Source organism: Apis mellifera, linkage group LG2, assembly GCF_003254395.2.
Source record: "Apis mellifera strain DH4 linkage group LG2, Amel_HAv3.1, whole genome shotgun sequence".
Classification (NCBI taxonomy): Eukaryota; Metazoa; Arthropoda; class Insecta; order Hymenoptera; family Apidae; genus Apis; species Apis mellifera.
Window position 1 is genome coordinate 6,918,049 of NC_037639.1, and position 22,193 is coordinate 6,940,241.

At 23.2% G+C, this 22,193-nt stretch overlaps 6 protein-coding genes across 6 annotated transcripts; 3 read left to right on the forward strand and 3 right to left on the reverse strand.

Moving 5' to 3' along the window:
- The first annotated feature begins 3,128 nt into the window (after window positions 1-3,128).
- Window positions 3,129-4,877, forward strand: LOC412076 (vacuolar protein-sorting-associated protein 36). Its single transcript, XM_395542.6, has 6 exons — window positions 3,129-3,347; window positions 3,404-3,599; window positions 3,703-4,064; window positions 4,123-4,287; window positions 4,357-4,572; window positions 4,631-4,877. The coding sequence occupies exons 1-6, from the start codon at window positions 3,252-3,254 to the stop codon at window positions 4,802-4,804; spliced, it is 1,209 nt and encodes a 402-aa protein (XP_395542.2). The 5' UTR covers window positions 3,129-3,251; the 3' UTR covers window positions 4,805-4,877.
- Window positions 4,878-5,449: 572 nt separating this feature from the next.
- LOC412077 (SWI/SNF-related matrix-associated actin-dependent regulator of chromatin subfamily E member 1) lies at window positions 5,450-8,705 on the forward strand. Its single transcript, XM_395543.6, has 10 exons — window positions 5,450-5,750; window positions 5,829-5,875; window positions 5,949-6,029; window positions 6,130-6,336; window positions 6,408-6,492; window positions 6,559-6,681; window positions 6,741-6,913; window positions 7,031-7,132; window positions 7,192-7,383; window positions 7,458-8,705. Exons 1-10 carry the CDS (start codon window positions 5,687-5,689, stop codon window positions 8,538-8,540), a joined length of 2,157 nt encoding a protein of 718 aa, XP_395543.4. The 5' UTR covers window positions 5,450-5,686; the 3' UTR covers window positions 8,541-8,705.
- LOC726009 (malignant T-cell-amplified sequence 1 homolog) lies at window positions 8,674-9,951 on the reverse strand. Its single transcript, XM_001120413.5, has 6 exons — window positions 9,771-9,951; window positions 9,532-9,684; window positions 9,362-9,462; window positions 9,132-9,265; window positions 8,986-9,053; window positions 8,674-8,905 (listed from the first exon to the last, which is right to left on the reverse strand). The coding sequence occupies exons 1-6, from the start codon at window positions 9,779-9,781 to the stop codon at window positions 8,824-8,826; spliced, it is 549 nt and encodes a 182-aa protein (XP_001120413.1). The 5' UTR covers window positions 9,782-9,951; the 3' UTR covers window positions 8,674-8,823.
- Window positions 9,952-12,074: 2,123 nt separating this feature from the next.
- Window positions 12,075-15,000, forward strand: LOC551412 (polycomb protein EED). The gene is made up of 3 exons (XM_623805.5): window positions 12,075-12,200; window positions 12,282-12,439; window positions 13,063-15,000. Exon 3 carries the CDS (start codon window positions 13,207-13,209, stop codon window positions 14,488-14,490), a length of 1,284 nt encoding a protein of 427 aa, XP_623808.1. The 5' UTR covers window positions 12,075-12,200; window positions 12,282-12,439; window positions 13,063-13,206; the 3' UTR covers window positions 14,491-15,000.
- A 600-nt stretch (window positions 15,001-15,600) lies between these two features.
- Window positions 15,601-16,712, reverse strand: LOC726085 (probable prefoldin subunit 2). The gene is made up of 3 exons (XM_006561172.3): window positions 16,489-16,712; window positions 16,111-16,234; window positions 15,601-15,817 (listed from the first exon to the last, which is right to left on the reverse strand). Exons 1-3 carry the CDS (start codon window positions 16,632-16,634, stop codon window positions 15,623-15,625), a joined length of 465 nt encoding a protein of 154 aa, XP_006561235.1. The 5' UTR covers window positions 16,635-16,712; the 3' UTR covers window positions 15,601-15,622.
- A 2,682-nt stretch (window positions 16,713-19,394) lies between these two features.
- LOC551508 (vang-like protein 1) lies at window positions 19,395-21,767 on the reverse strand. Its single transcript, XM_623902.5, has 4 exons — window positions 21,269-21,767; window positions 20,592-21,183; window positions 20,362-20,520; window positions 19,395-20,266 (listed from the first exon to the last, which is right to left on the reverse strand). The coding sequence occupies exons 1-4, from the start codon at window positions 21,397-21,399 to the stop codon at window positions 19,430-19,432; spliced, it is 1,719 nt and encodes a 572-aa protein (XP_623905.1). The 5' UTR covers window positions 21,400-21,767; the 3' UTR covers window positions 19,395-19,429.
- Between the last annotated feature and the right edge of the window lie 426 nt (window positions 21,768-22,193).

Sequence of the window (22,193 nt, forward strand, 5' to 3'; positions counted from 1 at the left end):
ATGTCTTCGTCGATGAAATAATTTATATAAGTTATATATGTGTATTGGAATTGAATAATCTTCTTTTAACAATCTGCGACTCGTATATTTAATATTTTTTTATTTTTTTAAATTTTCCAGAAAAAGAATTAATCATCGATATTTCATTGATCCGATCGACGAATCAATCAACTGCAAAAAGAAGAATCTTCGATTATAATCCAATAATTAAATCATAACCATGTATCTTCTCTTAACATAATTCATAGATCGTTGTTAATAAAAAATAAAAAAAAAAAAATTTCTTTATTGTTATTCATGATGATGTAATTAATGTCAAAATCAATTCGATTAATCGGATCATCGTCGTATTCCACTTTGTACTCACGAAACCGTACGTAGTACGTATGTATAATCTGTATACGTATAACTCAAATTATTCATTCAAAACACTGTTGTATATCAGCACAAAATTAATCTTTTATTCTTAATACCAACGTGGCGTACACGCGCGTGCACACGTGTATAAGTAAAATATACTTCATTATATATTTGTCTACGACCGTGTACGCATGTGTGAATATATATTTACTAAGTTTTACTGTTAAACTGGAATAAATTTAAAAAACGAATAGCGCAGAACGATGAGACAGGGAAAGAAAAATATTGAAGGCGTTCAATAGCTTGCTTCTCGTTTATCAGAATTTAGTTTTGTCAGGGACTAGTTATAGACGAAATTAGCAAAAACAGAAAATGGGGAAAAAAGAGAAGAAATAGAATGCGCGAAAGAGAATGAGAGAATAAGAGAGGGAGAGAAAGAGATACGTGAGACTGAGGAGAGAATGAGAGAGTGAAAATGTAAAAAAAAAAAAAAAAAAAAAAAAAATAAGAGAAACGCACAGAACGCGAGAAAAAAATAGCGCGAAAGATAGGTAAAAACGATGTCGAAAAGTCAGGGACAAAAGGAAAAAAGAATGATGATGACAATAATAATGCCAATGCGATTCGTACCACAAATGATGCAACACAATAAAAGCAATGCACCGATACGCGTATAAAATACATATATTTTACATTTTAATTATTCATATATATATATATATATATATATATATATATATATATATATATATATATATGAATAATTATATTATATTATATTATATTATTTAATTATTTGTTATAAATTTAATAACAATTCGTATGTTGTAATTAGATTGTAATATTTTATTTCCATCATTTATCATTACTTATATATATAAAATATTTTTTTTTAAAACGTTGTATATTTGTAAAAAAAATTTTATTTTCGTTGAACGAACATAATATTTTATTGAAATATATAATAAACGTTTTCTTTTTAATCATTTTTCTTTTATATGATTAATCATACAAATTAAATATATACAATTTTCATTAATTATATCATAATTAATACAAATCAGATATATTAATCATTATCAAAATTCGTGGAAAATGCTTTATAATTTATAAAAGCGATCGAGATTGTGGGACGAATCGCAACGCGTAGTCGTTGCATGAGTGTATGATTCATAGAAAAATACTATAAAATTTAAATTGTTTTATATTTTTGTTACGCCTCTCTGTGATATAATAAGGGCACATTCACCTCACCCTATATATGCATTAATCTTTGTATCTATTGATTAAGATGAAACTTTTTGAAGAACAATCCTTGCCAAGCTCTTCCTAATTACATTTTGGATTATGCTCGTGCGTACCATCATCAGATTAAAAGAAAATCAGAAATCGTGGAAGATACAATTTTAAATGATTAAAAGTACTCAAACAAATTATTAAGATTATTCTAGTTAAATAAACTTAAGGGACTTGTTAAAATGTTCATGTACATATATATTTCAATATAGATTGAATCATTTAAATAACTTCGCAGAATTTTAATAACGAAAATAATTTAATAAATTATTAAATACTATTAATTTTATTATACAATTTATAAATAATTTTAATGATATTATTTTATTATCATTACTATAAAAAAATTTTTAAAAATCCATTTTTCTTATTGATATTCTTACATAAGAAAAAGAATTTGTTTCTCGGATATTTTTTTAATTATAATACGAAATTTAATTTAAATTTAAAATGAATATAAATAAAAAATATAAATAAAAATAACCTATTTCTGGCAGTAATTTTAATTGATTCAGTCTATAATTTATTTGTTTCTAAAAAAAAATGTAAAAGCAAATTACATGTACATCATTAGTTACAAATAGTTCAATTTGATCATATATGTATATTTATTCCTCAGTTTTATGATCTCTCTCTCGATGTTACATGTATATTTACAAATATTCATCGAATGAAAAGATGTACATGAAAATTTGTCTACATTTAAAATTATTAATTTTAACAATAGTAACATATCCCTTAAGATAAGGTACGTTCGAGCTTGTGCTTGCAAAAGGTATAAAGTGTATCGTTACACATTATATTATATGCTATAATAGCTATAAATAAAAAGAAATCAACCTTATTATTATTAAAAACTGAAAAGAAATATATTATAAATGAAAATCGTTAATCACTATACAAGCGTGCAATCAATACACAAAAATCATATTAACTATACATGGTCATTGTTACTCATGGTTGCGGTTCTATTTACACGATTCGTTTATTGAATAAATTCGAAACAAATATATTTAAAGTAATAACTAATGTCATCCACTTTGTAATTATCACTTAAATCCTTATATAAATTTTTAGTATATAATTTTTTAATTTTTTTTAATTTGAGCTTATAAATATTTTATTTTTAAATTTTTCAAAGATACAACTGTTAATATTAATTATAATCAAAAACAATTAATTATTATTTTATTACATTATGAGAAAATTTTAATAAAAGAGCATTTTTATCATAAATTGTAAGTATCGTAACAATAATTATAAAAAATTGGATAAAAAATAGTTTTTGAATTGCTGAAACAACTATTTTTATTTGTTTTTTTATTGGTTTTATAAATAAATTTCAAATACAAAATTTTTAATTTGAAATTTTAATATTATATTTTAATAATGATTATCATTTTTTTTTAAATCGTATTATGTTATTTTTGCAATAAATGATATATATATGTAACTTGTATATGTATATATAAGTATATAGAAATTGGAGGACATTTTGTGGTTAAGTACATCAAAGTTGTTAATAAGACCATTCAGAATTCGAGAATTTTGGACTTAAAAAAATATTTAATTTCTATTTTCAACTTCCAAAAATAATGAATAGATTTGAATACGCTGATTCTCGACTTTTTCCAAATGAAATTTACATAAGACGTGATTTTGGCATATGTTTGTACGATGGAGATGTCAAAGTATGTATAATTAACTATTCATATAGGATAAAACATAACCTTCATTTCTTTGACAGACAAATTTTGAAAGTGGTGAATTAGTGCTTACAAGTCATAGATTTCTTTGGGGCAGACCTGGTGATATATCACGTGGTTATACTTGTCTTTCATTGTTTCTTCGTCATATAGTTTATTTTGAGGAAGAAATTCCTGGTCCATTTTCTTTTGGACGTAGTAAAAAAATTATTATACATCTTTCTGAAGCTCCAATTGGTATGTTAATTGATATTTTAATTATGAAAAAATATATTTATAAATCAATATATTAAAATTATATAAATTTAAATTATTAAATTTATTATATTTTTTTTTATAGATAAAATGCCTGGTCCATTAGATAATAGTATATATAATTATATTAAAATATCATTTAAAGAAGGTTTAGATCCAAATTTTCATACGCATTTGTCTGATACTATTATGAGACGAATTTGGGAATTAACACCTATTATGCCTTTAAATCATCCTGATACTAATATAAAAAATAGTGGAGATATTAATAAACCTTTACCACAAATAAAGACACGAACTGGTATTATAGGTATTGAAAGAAGTCTTCAGGAACAACAGAAAGCAACAGATGAAAGTATATCAATGGCTTTTCAAGATCTTAAGAAGCTCATGGAAGTGGCCAAAGACATGGTTTCCATTTCAAAAACTATCTCAACAAAAATACGGGTGACTCTCAACAAGATTATTTTATAAAATTGACATTCATAATCAAAGACCATTACAGGAGAGACAAGGAGATATCACAGAAGATGAAACAGTTAGATTTAAATCTTACTTAATGAGTCTTGGCATTGATGATCCTGTTACCAGAGATGCATACAAGAATAGTAATGAATATTTCAAGCAATTGGCAAAACAACTTGCAGATATTTTAGAAGAGCCAATTAAAGTTAATATTTCTAATAATTTTTAACAATTTACAATACATAATAGACACTTAGTAAATTCCATTTGGCAGGAAGTTGGAGGAATGATGACATTAACAGATGTTTATTGTCGTGTAAATAGAGCAAGAGGCTTGGAACTTTTATCACCAGAAGATTTATTAAATGCTAGTAGACAGTTAGCTTCTTTAGATTTACCTATAGTATTGAGAGTATTTGATAGCGGAGTTATGGTTCTTCAAGCTCGATCACATGATGATAATACTATAGTTGATATTATAGCTGATTTAGTAAGTAATATTTTCAAATAATTTTTATATGAAGCTTAATTTCTACTCTTTGTTATAGATAAAAAAAAAAGGATTTTTAACAGCAGAAGAGCTTGCTCAATCAGAAGGTATATCAGTTCTTTTAGCACGGGAACGATTATTAGTTACAGAAAAAAAAGGAAAAGCTTGTAGAGATGATACAATTGAAGCTTTAAGGTTCTATCCTAATTTATTTCTTGAAAAGGATAATTAACTGCCAATTTCTTTACTATTATATAAATATAAATCGCGCTAATATATTTTAAAAATATATTATTTTTATGATAATAAAATAACTTAAAAATAATTTAAAATAACATTTTTTATATGTTTTCACACATTACATATTTAGAATAAATTAAAACTAATTATTAAATATTGGATATCATATTACAAAAATATGTTATATTATAAAGTAAAGAAAAATGATTGACTTTTTTTTTAAATTAAAACACTTCAATCAATAATTTTTTTTACGTGTTTAAAAAAAACGTGTTTAAAAAAATGATTTAAATATAAAATTATTAAAATATAATTCTTAAAAATTATATATAATATATGTATATATACATAAACTATATTTATAAATAAATATTTGTTATAAATATTACAATAATTTATTTATATAATACACATTACAAATTTATTTTAACCAATGAATTATGAAAACAACTAGAGAAATTTTATTTAATTTTAAATTATAGTAATATATATTTAGTAATTTTAATAAGTTGACAATACTTACATATTATTGAAAGAATGAAAATAATAGTAAAATCTGATTGGTTATTTCTGATAGATCCAATACAATCATAAAAATAAAAATGCGTATTGGTCGAAAATCGTGCATCTGTAGATAAAATCATATAACATCGTATAATGGTGAACGAGTATTGTCTCAACCTCGAGCTAACTTCTCTTCAGTTCTTAAGAGTACTCAATAGTATATTATAAGATGCTGACGGTGAAATGAATTCTAAGTTATTAAAAATATAATTAAATGAATTACTTTAGAAAATATAAGTTAACAATATTTATATATTATTATATGTGTTTGTTATATTTTTAAGAAACTAAAACTTAATCAATATACAAAATGGCTTTACCTCCGAACTATAAGCAAGTAGCTATGGCTACGTCAAATATCGTTGCATCTAATCGTAAGCATTATTAACCTCAAATCGTTTGGTTATATTTTTTCATCTATAAATCATTTAAAAAAAATAACTACATTTCAGAACGACTCAGAGCATCAGGTGGAAGTAGTAGTAGTTCAACTAATGCTGTAAGTATATTTTATACAAATTATATATACACACATTTTAGGATATGAAATTAACTTTTATAATAATTAATAGAAAGATGCACAAAGTCCATTTATTCAAACACCTCATAGTCATCCAGGATTTATACCTCAAAAAGTTGGAAAAAATACAAATGTATGTATTTCTATATTATAAATATTATAATATTGAATATAACAATATTTTAGAAATATTTTTATTGATCTATGAAAATTTTTTCATATTAATTAAAAAGGCTGATTCTCGTATGCCCAAACCACCTAAACCACCAGAGAAACCTCTTATGCCTTATATGAGATATAGTAGAAAAGTTTGGGATCAAGTAAAAGCTCAAAATCCAGAATTAAAATTATGGGAAATAGGAAAAATTATTGGACAAATGTGGAGAGATTTACCAGAGGAAGATAAAACAGAATTTATTGAAGAATATGAAGCAGAAAAGGTCAAAATCATATTGATATTATTTCATATAGTTATAAAAATAAATATTAATATTATATGTATGTTAAATAGGTTGAATATGAAAAAAGTTTAAAAACTTATCACAATTCACCTGCATATTTAGCTTATATTGCAGCTAAAAATAGAGGAAAATCTGGTAAATATTTTATAAATATATTTTTTTATATAAACTTTTTAATATAACTTTTTTTTTTAAATACAGCATTATGTGCCGCACAACAAAATAATGATGAACGAGAAAGTCATGAACGTTCATCTGGCAGTACCAAAGGACAAGCAGCTCAAGATAGAAGAATAGATATTTTACCTGCAGAAGATGATGATGGTATATAAATTTATGTAATTTAACCAAGAAAATATTGTATGTATATTTTTATTTTGTAGATCAAGATGATGGATATTCCGTAAAACATGTTGCATATTCTCGATATACTCGAAATCATCGTCTTATTAATGAGATATTTAGTGATACTGTAGTTCCTGATGTTCGCTCTGTTGTCACTACACAACGAATGCAAGTACTACGTCGTCAAGTACAATCCTTAACAATGCATCAGGTATATATATATATATATGACAAAATATTAATTTTTAATTTAATAATATATTAATACTTAATAAATAGTAATAATAATAAATTTAATTATTATATTTTAAAACATTGAATATTATAGAAAAAACTTGAAGCAGAATTGCAACAAATAGAAGAAAAATTTGAAGCAAAAAAACGTAAATTTATTGAGACAAGTGAAATATTTCAAGAAGAATTAAAAAAAGTAAGTTATTATTTTTTAATGATATAAATATCCTAACAAATAAAAAATATGTCTTTCAGCATTGTAAACCAGCTGTAGATGAAGAAACATTTAATAAAATGGTGGAACGACAATATGAAGCACTTAGACGAGATAAATTAAGAGGTGCAGAAGAAAATCGTTCAGATGGACCTCCTTCAAGTGAATCAACTCCAAATTCTACTCCAACTCCAACTCCTGCTCCTACTAATGATGAAACTCCATCTGATAATGTAAATATTATTCATATAATTATAATTTTAATTTATTATCAATATAACAATAATTTATTATCAATGCTTTGTAGGTTCCTGATAATGATGCAGTAGATAAAAAGGCAAATGGATCTGAAAAACCTAATAATGAAATTAAAAAAGAAACATCTTCACCACCATATATTGAAAATAAATCAGAACCTTCATCAACTCAAGGAAATTCTAATCAACATACATCCAATTCTGGAATGTATTGTGGGACTATTAGTCCAATACAACAACAGCAACAACAACAACAAACACCACCGCCGCCGCCGCCATCTTCACAACAACAACAACAATCTTCTTCACAATCACAACCGCAACAACAACCACCATCAACACAACATCAACAATCATCTCAATCACATCAACAGCAGCAACAACAGCCATCAACTCAACAATCACAACCATCTTTACAACCACAGCAACCTACTACAACAGCAGTTGCTGGTGTAGCAGTAACTGCTAATACAAACACACCTACAAATGCAAATGCATCTGCAAATACACCGACTATGCCTCCTGTTTCTTCACCAGCTCCTCCTATGCAACATAATCCTCATCAACAAGCAATGTTAGCTAATCATTCAATACCACCTCATCAAGGAACACAAGGAACACAAGGAACTCAGGTGCTTCCACCTCAAGGACCAGTTTCTAATCCACATACTCCTCAGATGATTCCACTAAATCAAGGCTATAGTCAACAATATCAACCAGGACCTACTCAACAGGCTCAAAATGTTCCATTAGCTCCAAGACCTCCTCATCCTTCTTATGCTTATTCTCAACAACAACCATATCATCAACCATATCCGCAATATGCACATCCATATTATCATCAACCATATTCACAATATTCACCACATGCCACAGGTCGTCCTCATACCCATGGTCCTCATAGTCCACATAGTCCTCATTATCATCCACAATCTCCTCATGCTGTTGGAGAAAATAATACTACTAATAACAGTGTACCGGGTTCAAGTACAGCTTCTGCACCAACTTCTGTACCAACTTCTGATGCTAATAATTCATCTTATTCTTTAGCATCAGGACATTGTGAAAGTGAACGTTCTGTTTCTTCAGAAAATCAAGAAGGTCAGACAGATATTAAATCAGGATCTGGTTAAGTATTTTTTACAACTGCATACATTGATTTATAGACTTCTATTGATTTTATGTGAATCATAAAATACATTTAAATAATATTGATGCATTTAAATAGTTATAATAAAATTGTCATATTCATTTGTACAATAAAAATGCATTATTAATCTTTTTTATTTTGAAAATAATATTGTAATTAAAATTATTATTTCACAGCACATCTCATTTTTAAAAATGCCAAAAGATACATTCATACAATAGTTAAGATATCTGTACATTACATCTTAGATAATGTACATCAGTCTTTTATTTCACAGATTTCATTTGCCAAAGTCCATCATTTAAATAATGACAATTCTCTATGCCTATTCCTTTGTTCACCTTAATTCTGTAAATTACATTATTATAAAGAACAAAATATTTTTTCATATTTTTTTATGTATAAATCGCTAAATTTTATTTACTTACATATCTTCTGTTGACAAAGTAGTAACACCTACAGCTAAAGCATGTTGCTTACCTTCTGCCATAACAGCCTATTTTTCAAGTCAAGAATTATATTTAAATTCTTAGATAAAAAATTCATTTTATTATTTTATTTTAATAAAGGATACAACAACTGTCCCCTTTTCTACAGGTGTCATCTTTGCACCTTTTGATGTTAAGCCAGGACACATAATATTAGCTCCACTAAGAACAAACCGTATAGCACCTTTATCAACTTGTTGCATTGGTAGAAAAAATGGATCTAAAATTTTTAAATATGTTAAAACAAAATAAATTTTTTGTGTAAAATTAGCTATTAATCAAAGTGTTTATTATATTTAAGAAAAATATAACTTACATTTATGTAACAATCTTAAAGTAGGCATCCAGGGTCCTTCACGTTGACGAAAGAATAAAAGATCTCCTGTTGCATTTACTATAATCTCTATATGATCATGACTAATCATAAAATAATAACAAATTTAAAATTATATTAAATTTAAAATAAATTAATTTTGAAAAACTTACCATTTTATAATTCGAAAAGCATCCTTTTTTGGAATTATGGCATCAACATAACCTTCTAAATAAGGATAAAGCTCCAAAAGCTTTGAACGAATTCCTTTTTGAACTGATGATTTTAATTGTTGTATACCAGAAATACTATCTTTTTCGTCAAATCTAATAAAATATCAATAGTAATAGTATTTTTAATAGTATTTTTACTAAACTAGGTTATATTATTTTACAAGATGAAATACACATACTTTTTAAACATTTTCCTCTTGTTTACAAGATAATATTAAATATCACAAAAGTATTAATATGTAAAAAATACATTCAATTAATTAATTCTTGATATCAATTTTATTTTATAAATGACTGATTGCTACCCGGTATACGTTGCATATGAATATTCAAATACTACAGATAAGATATAGGATACAAGATGCAGGATATCCCTAACAATGAAATTTTGTGTTCCTATATATTGTGAAATATTACATAAAAAAACATGAGGTAAATAGATGAAAATCTCTAGTCATATTTAAATAACTGAAATACTAATACAAGCATAGTGAGTTGTCTATCTAAAAAACTAATTACAAAAAGACTAATTAAAAGACAAAGGATGTATAATATAGAAATATTACAAAATATTCAAAAAATATCTACATATGTAATATCTCTAGTTTATTCAGTTTAATAGAGTTTATTTAGTTATTCTGCTATTAATTTTTCCTTTATATCTGAGTGAATAAAATAAAAATAACAATGATGATAATCTTACAATTAGAATGTTTGATATAGTCTCTACGTAAATAAATTATGTAAAAATTATATAATTAATTATAAAAGTTAATAAAGTCAACAAAAATTTTTTTGATACATTTTTTTTTATAAATATTAAAGTTAAATTTATTTATATATATAAATAAATATTAATTATAATATGTTAATATTAATATAGACAACAAAATATTAGCGATTTAAGATTTTTAAGATGTTTAAGCGATATATTAAAGTTAAAGAATATAATAAAGTTAACTAAATTATCTTTTGAATACAAGAAAAATAAATAATAATAATAATAAGTAAATAACATAAAAATAAAAATTAATCGTCAATATTATTTCTTGAATGTCAAAAATAATTTTTTAAAAACAAAGTAAAATAAGATAAAAAATCAAAAGTAGTGTCATTTTTTAAAATTTATTTAATACTTAAAAAATTAATTTACTTACTTACTTAAAAAATAATTATTAATTCTTGTAGAACTTTGGGAGAAATAATTATTGAAAGTTTTATAACTGCAAGCTCATGAAGATGGAAATCAAGTGTTAATTTGTATTTATAAATGCTTTATAAGTTATAAGTTATATTATTATATAAGTTATATTTATAAAAATTTTACACATATTGTTACATATATTATATATTTATATATATATATAAATAATATTCAATAAATATAAAATATTTTTTCACATATTTAAATTATATTATTAAAAAAATATATTAAAAATATTTTTCATTAAATAAATAATTATATATTACAGTATTAATTGTACAGAAATATTGTATTATATGGAATTTATTATTTTTCCTTAAATAAAAATAATTTAAATATTTTTCTATTATTTGATTGAATTAAAATAAAAATCTAAAAATCAAAAATTATATAAAATATATCACAAAAAATTTTTTAAAAATGCAAAATTTTACTTTACGTGCAATAACTTTTGAACTAACATTAAATTTTAATATTCAATTTGTTATTTTTGCAAATCAAAATTTATAATAATAATAATATAATCTAAAACAAAAAATCCAAAATTTAATATCTTTAATTTAACTAAAATAAATACTTAGTTTAATAATAAATAAAATAATAATAAATAGTATAATAATAATTATAACTATTTATTTATGATTTCAACTTTTGAATTTTACATTTTTTCAATGCAATTGGTAACTATGGAAATATGGCGGGGATACTTACTAATTGTAATGTACACCGAAATAATTGTTTAGTTTCGATTTTGGTATGTTTGAAATTTTTTAATTATTTTTCGTATTTATTTTTATTTTATAATATTTTTTTAAATATAAATCTTTTTATATATGTAATGTAAAATTAATCTAATAAGTAAAAAACTAAGATATAAATATTATTTTATGTTTTTATTTTTAGATATTTATTATAAAATATACATATTTAAATTATTAAAAAAATTTCTATTTTACATTTATAAATTTAAATAGAAAAAAATATAAAAATTTTAATTTAAGATTATATTTTAATAGCAATATTGTTATATTTATTTAGATTCATTATAATAAAATATATTATCATAAAAATTATTTATTACAATATAAAAATTTTTTATTATTTTTTATATACATTTCTTTTATCATTTTTAAGGTATTAAATTTAATGAGGTTAAATTTTTAAAGATAAAATTTTTCGATTTAAAACAAAACTTATACATTAAGAATAACTTTAGGTTATAGGACAAGCAGAATTATGTCATAAAGTTTCTGAAGGATTACATGAAAGTGCAAAAGAAAGAAAATGGCATATCGTTGTACATCAATGTGAGCTTATTGATGAAGTTATACGTTTGAATTTAAATCTTAGCATAGATTTTATTATTTTTGTTTTTGATTGGAAAACTACACATTCTTTGTCTGAAGTAAGTATATAACTTATTTTTTAATAATTACTATTTTTATAATATGTAAATACTAATATAAAGAAATATTATTTAAGGTAGAAACAAATATTAGTCTTATAGATGAACATTATATTATTTCTGGAGCTGTATGTCTTATAAATTGCAGAGGGATTTCAAATAGTATGGGATTAACTTCTCATAAATCAGCAAAAATAAGAGAGAAATATAATATTCGATTTTTGTCTGCTAATATTTTTGTAAGTTTATATATATATATATTTTTTTAAATATAATACAATATGTGTCTTATGATCAAACAAACTGAAATTTTGATGGAAACAAGGAAAAAGAATATAAAATTTGATTATATAAAAATATAAAATTAAAATTTTCTGAATACAAAATTTTAATTTAAAGTCTTTATTAATTTAAAAGATATTAATAAAAAATTTTTGATATAATATATTGAATTCTGTTTAAACATACATGTCTTTGTGATGTACGTTAATACATTGTGACAATTTATCTATTGTTTCTATAAACATATCACAGTGAATAATGTCTAAAATCTGTAACAAATAGACTAATAAAAAATCTATATTTCCTATAGATAATAATATGATAAGAATTATAATTTTAATTATAGATTCCAAGAATGCTCAATGATTGTTTTATATTTTATTTTTATATTCCCAATTTTTTCAATATTGAATTTAAGACATTTGGATTTTAAGTCCATCATATATACACCCTTTTCTTTTCCAAAATTTCATCTTATTTGGTTATAGAATGTATATTGCATTTTAATTTTTTTTTTATAATTTATAATAATTATTATAAATTAAATTATATTATATTAATTTTTATATATTTTTTTTAGAAGCCACAAATTTGTGTTCAATTAGGTAATAGAATATTAAATTTAATAGAAGCTGTATTGGGTATAACAAGTGGAATTCCTATTATTGGACGGACTAATGATATAGAATTTTATAAAACTTGAATTTATAGTTTTAATATTGAAATGAAGAAGACAAGCAGCAAAAGTCAAACATATGCCTCTAGTCAAGAAGATAGTGAAAATGATAGTGATGAAACTGAATGTAGTATTGGTAGTAATTCAACAGCTGGTACTCATCGTAGTGATACACCTACCCGCAGTGCTCGTTATAGAAGAAAAGGACGACGTAGAAGTAAAACGGCAAAATATAAACCATGTACAGATAAACCTCTTTATAAATATTGCTGCAGTATTAAAGAAGACCATGGACAGCCATTGTTTGGAGTACAATTTAATCATCACTTAAAAGAAGGTGAACCATTAATATTTGCTTCTGTGGGAAGCAATCGAGTAAGCATTTATGAATGTCCACAAGGAGGAAATATTAGATTACGTCAGTGTTATGCAGATCCTGATCCAGAGGAAAATTTTTATACTTGTACTTGGACTTATGATGATTCTGGAAAACCTTTACTAGCAGTAGCTGGATCACGTGGTGTTGTAAGAGTTATAAGTCCTGTAACTATGACTTGCATCAAACATTATATTGGTCATGGTCATGCAATAAATGAATTAAAAATTCATCCTAAAGATCCAAACATATTGCTTTCAGCATCAAAAGATCATGCTCTTAGACTATGGAATATAAAAACTGATGTATGTATAGCAATATTTGGTGGTGTAGAAGGTCATAGAGATGAAGTATTAAGTGCAGACTTTGATATGAAAGGAGAACGTATTATTTCATGTGGTATGGATCATGCTTTAAAATTATGGTCATTAGATAAATCAGATATGCAAGAAGCAATAAAACAATCCTATTATTGTAATCCTAGTCGTAATGGAAGACCTTTTGATTCAATACTTCAACATTTTCCGGATTTTACTACACGTGATGTTCATCGTAATTATGTTGATTGTGTTAAATGGTATGGTGATTTCATTTTAAGCAAATCTTGTGAAAATTGTATTGTTTGTTGGAAACCAGGACGGCTAGAAGATTCTCAATTACGTAATGGAGAAACAAGTGCAACTGTCTTACATAGGTTTGAATTTAAAGAATGTGATATATGGTTTATCAGATTCTCAATGGATTTTTGGCAACGTACAATAGCATTAGGAAACCAAGTGGGTAGAACATATGTATGGGATTTAGAAGTTGACGAACCTGGTCAAGCACGCTGTTACTCACTTCAGCATCCTAGATGTACTGCACCTATACGTCAAACTAGTTTAAGCAGAGATGGTTCAGTTTTATTATGTGTTTGTGATGATGCTACTGTATGGAGATGGAATCGTGAACATTAATATTTCCATAATACAGGGTGATTCTTTCTCTATTGTTCCCAAAAGCAATGTCATTAATCATACATTTTCATTTTTGTTACATACATAGAGTTTATATCACCCTGTATATAAAGTGGTGCCTTTATATTTACATAATATGCTGTATTTTAAATGCTTATTACTGCCTTTATATATACTATAAATAGTAAATTATAAATTTATATTAGTGTTTTATAACTAATAATTTTATAATTCTATAATAATAATTTTGATTCATAAGTAATTTATGAAAAAATTAAAATTCACATATTTATATATTTTATTACTAATTATAATATCCTTTTCATAAAAAAAATAAGGAATTAATTTTTTATATAAAAAACATATAAAAAGATTTAACATAATTATTATGTTAAATCTTATAGCACTTATAGCAATTATAGAAAATATGCATAAGTCTAATTTTTTCTACATAATATTTTGTGCACTAGTATGATTATTCCATAAAATAAAGTTATTTTATATATATATATATATATTGATATATTTCATTTCAAATTTTATAATTACACTTTAATCTGAACCTATTTTTCAAAACTACTTTATTATAATAAAGAAAAATAATTTTTTTTTTATAAATTAAAATAATTGAAATGATGAATTAATAAACAGAAATAACAATGGTATAGAATGAAGCATCAAAAAAATCCTTTCTTCTATATTCAAAATGATTTCTAATTTTTTTTATAATTTTTTATAATTAAAATAACTTTGTTCATGTAAAAATTTTATATATTAAAATTAATTTTTTTTAATTATTTATAATTTTCGTAATTTGTAGCATAATATTTTTCAATGATTAATTTATCTCATAATGTAAAAATATATAAAATTACAATGATTATAATTTCATATTTATGATTAGTTAAAAAAAAAAAAGAAAATGATGAAAATTTGAAAAACTAAAGTAATTATATTTGAAATTGTATACTATTTATCTATAAATAAAAGTCAATAAGTATTTTATAAAATACATAACCATTAAAAAATTAGATATTTATACATTTCAAATATTATCTTATTCAATAAATAATGTAAATTAATATGATTTAATTATAAACATAAGAAATATTGTAGATAGAAAATTTTGACTTTATGAATAATTATTTAATAATGAATTAACAACTACAGCACTTCTTTTTGCTTCTTTGGAATCTTTATCTTCACCTTGTCGTTGTTGTACATCCTGTTGTCCTCTAATTCTAATATTATGCTTCTCTTTAAATTCATTTATTTCAATTCCTTTTTTTGTCAACTGATCATTTAAGGTATCTATGACTTTAATTAACTAAAAATTATCAAATATATTTTATTTACACTACATTCTAAAATTTTAGAACATATATATATATATATATATTCTATAATTATAATTATAAATAATAATTATTAATAATAATAAAACTTATAATTATTAATAATAATTATTATATATAATTATATAATTTGATATGTAATTTTACATATAGTATATGTATATATCATATCAAAAATGTTCTATTTTCAAATATATATATATTTAAATATATAACATATTTATTTTATTTTTTAATAAAATATTTAATAAAAAAAAAATCTGACCTGTTCTTTATTTGTTATCAATGCTGGCATTACATCTTCTACAGTACGTTCACATAAAACACCTCCAGTCATTCTATAGCATTTTCTTTTAGGATCTATATTTTTTAATGTATCTATAACAATCCTAAAAAATTAAAACTGAATATCATTTAAATAATTATTGATATAATATATATTATCTAAAAGAAAATATATTATAAATAAATATAATATTTAATTTGTTAAAATAATTTATTTTTATTTCTTAATAAAAAGTTTAAAATTTGTTAAATTTCATAATATAATTTATAAAAAATTATTTTTTATTTGCTTATAACATTGAAAATAAAATTTAAAATAAGTAAGATAAATAAGTAATATAGGTTAGAAAATACATACTTATGTTCATTTAGTTCCATTTCCATTTCTGACAATTTATTAGCCATTGCTCTTTGTTCATTACGAAGCATTTGAAATTCAGATAATATTTCTGTAGTAGACTTCGTACCTTTTGAAGATTTTCCTGATTTTTTATCGCTAGCCATATTAGGAACTCTATATTACTTCTTCATTCGTGAGAGCAACTAATACTCTTGATGACTGATGCGATGACTATGTGATATCTATTGTTAAAATTAATTTATATAGGTATACATTCATTCATACATTCATTTATATTTAAATTCTTGTAATAATAATATACATATTTATTTAAGCTGTATAATTTTGAATATTTTTATATTGTAAAAATATAATTTAAAATTTGAATTTTTTATAAAAAAAAAATTAATAATAAATAAAAATATTCACTTGTCTTATTTTGTTCAAAATAATTCATAAGAAATATTACATGTAAAATTTAGAGAAAAAAATTTTTAATTCTGAGCATCTATATATTTAAATTTTTTATATGAAACAATTTAAGATTTATAAATACGAAAATAATAAATAATATCTTTATTTTTCTATATCGTATTAAACCAAAGTTTTATTTTGTGCATATATTTTTTTTTTACAAAATATAACAATCTATAAAAATTAAATTAACATGTATGTATTAAGTGGAATGAAAGAAAAAAAAATTATATGTATTACACACGCGTTCGCATGTGCATACATAATGCACAAAATAACATTTATGTATAGGATATATATTTTGTTCATTAATTAATACATTTATTATATTCATATATAAAAAAAAATTTTAAATAGTTACTCATAACAATAACATGTACTTTAAAAAATGTAAAATTAAAATTTTTATATTTTTAGATACAAATATTCTTATTACACTTTTATAAATCTATTACAATGTTAAATAATATATAACTTATGAATAAAGGCAAGAGACATGTATTTCTTTTTGTTTTTTAATGATATGTTAAATATTTTTATAGATATATATAAATTTACACTTATTATATCAACTTATATTACATTTATTAAATTATCTTATATTTTAATATCTAAATTTAATTCTTAAACAGGAATGCAAAGAAAATGAGTATTATAACATTAAAATTTTTTTGTATAACAAGTTTCATTATTATACTAATTATTTCATTACATATATCTATATATTTGATATGCAATGATGTACTTTATATACATATTTTAACGAATATTTAGCGAATATTACACATAATATTACTGTACATGATTCTTAATAGCAAGCACAGTCTTAAACATAATATAACATTATCAGCCTTCCAAAATAAAATGCAAAATAATAATTTAACTTAAAAATTATACAAAAAATGAATAAAATTAATACATCCAGTGTCATTGAATACATAAAATTATGTATAAATAATATAAAATTGTAATAATGAAAGAGAATAATATATAATGAGTATATATTATATATTATATAATATATAATAATATTATATATTATATAATAATATATAATATATAATATAGTTATGGTGAATTGAAAATTTTTATATTTTTTTAAATTTAATAATCGCATATTAAAATGCTAATACATTAAAATAATAAAATAAGACAAATATATTAATAGTTATATAAAACATTTTTAATCTTTCATATAATAAATCAAAGAAGATTTTAAATTATAAGATCAAGTATATAAATTATAAAAATTTCATTTAATTATATATCTTTTGTAAAATATAAAATCTTAAAAATGTTTTATTTTAAAATGTTTGATTTATTGACAATTGTAACTTTTTCTATATTTTATTAAAATAACTTTTTGATAAAATAAAAACAATGACATTCTAAAATTATATAAAATTTTTATTTTATTTACTTCGAAATATTTTAAATGTAAATATGTAAATTTATATATGAAAAAATATATATGAAAATATATGAAAAACTCAATTTTCTTTGTATCATGAAAAAAATTATATATTATAGGAATGTATATATTTTTTTTCATTTAAAATATTTTATTTGAAATGCTAATATTTTATCTATTTTTTAGAAAAATTATTATAATGGATTTAAATAAATATAAATTTTCATATAATGAAAATTTCTAAATATTAAATGTGTAATAAATAATGCATTAATTGCAATATATTTTAAATCAAATAATAATTAATAAAATAATTTTGTAAAGTTTAAAAAAAAGGTAAAAAAGCTAAAAAATTCAATTTTTTATTTTTCGATTATTTATACTTATTAAGAAATTTTAATTTCTTTAGATATATCTATCTGAATATAATATATTTAACTTTATTAATACATGAATAATAGTATATAAAATAATGAAAAAAACACATATGTTTACATCATTTGAATTTTTTTTCTATTAATTATAAATAGAAGTTATATTGTCCTTTTATATTGCAATTATTTGCATTAAAAAAGAATTATAAATGTTATTAAGGTGAACACTTTTTGTGATTTTGTATAAAAAACTATCTTATTATTTTCAAAATTTTTATTCCTTAAAAATATATATATTAAAAAAACTATTTTCAAGCACGTTATTTTTGTATGAATTAATCAATATCAATTTTATGCTATAATATTTAATTCACAATACTTACATAATATGTTATTATTGTGATTTTGTTTTAATTATATACAGTAAAAAATTACTCAATTTTAATAAATTTTGTTTTCATTTCACTAGGGAGAAGAGGAAGAAAGGAGCGAGCGAGTAAGCGATCCACAGAGAGAGAGAGAGAGAGAGAGAGAGAGAGAGAGAGAGAGAGAGAGAGAGAGAGAGAGAGAGAGAGAGAGAGAGAGAGAGAGAATGAATAAATGAATGAATGAATGAATGAATGAATGAATGAATAAATGAATGAATGAATATAAGATAATTTGTAAAATATAAAACAAATTACTGATTTTATATATATTACTAAACTGATGTTTCAGAATTTAATCTTAATAAAAATTTATTAGATTTAGGATGTGCAAGCTGTTCTGTAAGATGAAAATGAGGTAAATGATATACTGTACATAACAAAGCTACTTCACCTTGTCGTAATTGAAATTCGCAACCATTTGCAAGAGGTCGCGAAGGCAATTCTCCCTCGCAGACTAAAGCCCAATGATGCGATCGTTTTTGTCGTTCTTTTTCATTTGAAAATACAGGACTGGTTACAAAAAAAGGTTCCAAAAATGCACGTGGCGCTGCATCTTGTGCTAAACATCGAGCAAGTCGATTTAAGATAGATTCAACAGAATGACGCGGTTGTTGTCGCGTAACTCTTAAATATTTTTGCAAAGCTCTTGCCATAGATGGAAAAACAGCTTGTGCAGCTTCCATAGGATCCATAGGACCAGGATTTGGAGTAGATTCAACTTCTGAATGCAAACGTTTAATATGAGCAAAGGCTTCTTCAGCGGCAGTGATTAATCTAGCTCTACGTTTGCGTACTCTACGTTCATAATCATGTTCTTCATAAAAACGTTCATTATGACTGGAATCTCTACGACGAGTTTGAGTTGTTATAACTGATCTATCACCACTACCTCCTCGTGATTGAACACTACCAGTTACTGCACCATCAACTTCATAAAATTTGAAACTTGATTGTTTTCTACCAGATTTTGATACTGGCAATCTTTCTAAATATGGATTATAAATAGGAAATTCTGTATAATATCTTTCTAATACCCATACTGCTGCTCGTTGTATTGATAATTGTCCAATTGCATAAGATCGTGATTCACCATCTGGTGATCTTACAACCTTAAATATCAATATTATTTTTAAGTTTAATTGCATTATTGTTAAAAAAGAATATAAAAAAATATATAAAAATTAAATGTTAATAAAAAACTTACTTTAAGATAAAAGATAGGTTGTTGATGACGAATTTCAATTAACAAAACAGCAATATAATGAATGAACAATAGAGTATCTGCAAGAGTACCTGCATAATTTACTAAATTTTTATATTCTGTTATTTCACCATTAGCAGCAGTCTTAGCACTCTCAGTAACCTAGAATTTATGATATCGTACAAATGTATAATTGAATAAATCTTAATATATAATTTAATAAAATTATTTACCTGAACAACATAAAATAGCCAATAAGTACAAATGCATAGTGTAGTAAGGAGCAATACCCCTGCTCTAAATAAAAATATACGTGGCATAGTAGCATTTTTTGAGCGAAAAAATATAGCCCAACTCCCAATACCTAATAGCACCAATTTAAAGGCTAAACCTAGTAATTGGCCTTTACATTCAGCATTACAAGATAATAATTGAAGCTTTTGTTGCATAGTTAAAACAGTTGTAGAATCAGGAAAAAATCCTAATTTAGGCAATATAACCATAGTTATAGGACTAAGAAAAGCACTTAATCCAAGCATCATTGCTATAACCGGTCCCATAAACCGATTACAGGAACTAAATGATCCATCATTCTCATTTGGCCAATGGCTCACATCTTCAGTTGATTCTGATCTATCAGAAGTATTTCCAGTGACAGCTGTAGTATTTTCTCCCCAATTTTCATCTTGAGGTAAAATTTGTACTTCTATAACTTCTTGACCTAAATTATCAACACTATCTCCTCTTACATTAACAGTTGTTTGAAAAGGTGCCATTTCTGTGGAATCTAAATTATGCCTTTCTTTTTTTTGACTACGATTTGTCCTTTAAAAAAATATTTATATTAATAAAAAAATCATGAAAAATGATTTTAATTAAATTATATTTTTTTTTAAATATATTCAAATACCTAGTACTTCTATGTGAATGTTGTCTATGATGAGATTTAGAACTGTGAGTACGATGATGTTTTTGAGAAGTTCTACTATGATGGCTATGGCTATGCTCGCTAGCCCCCGATTTTACGCTCTCCGTCTCCATTCCCCGGCAAAGGCAACCGCCCTGCTATTACCCCATAAGAACATACCCTTTTCCACTCGTAACAAAACACCAAGCACATATACGAAAAAATATATCAGACTTAAAATTGAAATTTTATCGAATCATAAAATAATATGAACAATAAAACATTTTCTATGTTTAAAATTTTTTGTTGCTGTGACATTTTAAAATAAAAGAAACATTTCTTTTATGTATGAAATTCGTATAATATATTATTAAAATATATTATAATAAAATTGCTTATTTAATATATATTTCTGCTAATTTATAAAGTATTAAAAAATAGACGCCGACACGCCTTACGTTTATTATTTTCTCCTGCTCTAACTTGCTTGTTACCACATTCCGTAATAATTGTTAGGGAAAAATATGATTTTCTAGGGATATTTTATATTTACACTAAAATAATTTATATTAAATTTGTACAAAAATAATAATAAGACTTAAATTTAATTACTATGTTTTTTTTAAGTTATAAAAATGCAACTCATTTTATTAAAAAAAGTAGTGTAATATTGAAAACAGATCAAAACTGTTAGGTCTAATGTGGCTTTAGATTTATGAATAATATTTTATGTAGTAGTGATTACTTTTTAAAACATAGCTTTAGGCTCTAATTAAAACTAATAAATTAACAAATAACAAACAAAAAAATTGGCAACAATTGATCAAATTATTTTAAAAATTATTTTTTTTTAAATGTAAATTCTTTACATACATATTTCTATATATATATATATATATGTGTGTATATATATATATATATATATATA

Coding starts and splice junctions, on each gene's coding strand:
- LOC551508 (XM_623902.5), bottom strand. CDS start 21,399: ATGGAGACGGAGAGCGTAAAATCGGGGGCTAGCGAGCATAGCCATAGC. Junction 21,184..21,268: donor CATTCACATAGAAGTACTAG/GTATTTGAATAT, acceptor ATTTTTTTAAAG/GACAAATCGTAGTCAAAAAA. Junction 20,267..20,361: donor AACCTATCTTTTATCTTAAA/GTAAGTTTTTTA, acceptor TTGATATTTAAG/GTTGTAAGATCACCAGATGG.
- LOC412077 (XM_395543.6), top strand. CDS start 5,687: ATGGCTTTACCTCCGAACTATAAGCAAGTAGCTATGGCTACGTCAAAT. Junction 6,493..6,558: donor TAAAAATAGAGGAAAATCTG/GTAAATATTTTA, acceptor TTTTAAATACAG/CATTATGTGCCGCACAACAA. Junction 6,914..7,030: donor AATCCTTAACAATGCATCAG/GTATATATATAT, acceptor TGAATATTATAG/AAAAAACTTGAAGCAGAATT.
- LOC726085 (XM_006561172.3), bottom strand. CDS start 16,634: ATGGCTAGCGATAAAAAATCAGGAAAATCTTCAAAAGGTACGAAGTCT. Junction 16,235..16,488: donor ATGGAACTAAATGAACATAA/GTATGTATTTTC, acceptor TTAATTTTTTAG/GATTGTTATAGATACATTAA. Junction 15,818..16,110: donor TGATAACAAATAAAGAACAG/GTCAGATTTTTT, acceptor GATAATTTTTAG/TTAATTAAAGTCATAGATAC.
- LOC551412 (XM_623805.5), top strand. CDS start 13,207: ATGAAGAAGACAAGCAGCAAAAGTCAAACATATGCCTCTAGTCAAGAA.
- LOC412076 (XM_395542.6), top strand. CDS start 3,252: ATGAATAGATTTGAATACGCTGATTCTCGACTTTTTCCAAATGAAATT. Junction 3,348..3,403: donor TGTACGATGGAGATGTCAAA/GTATGTATAATT, acceptor TTTCTTTGACAG/ACAAATTTTGAAAGTGGTGA. Junction 4,288..4,356: donor TTTTAGAAGAGCCAATTAAA/GTTAATATTTCT, acceptor TCCATTTGGCAG/GAAGTTGGAGGAATGATGAC.
- LOC726009 (XM_001120413.5), bottom strand. Junction 9,463..9,531: donor GCTTTTCGAATTATAAAATG/GTAAGTTTTTCA, acceptor TTTTATGATTAG/TCATGATCATATAGAGATTA. Junction 9,054..9,131: donor TAGAAAAGGGGACAGTTGTT/GTATCCTTTATT, acceptor CTTGAAAAATAG/GCTGTTATGGCAGAAGGTAA.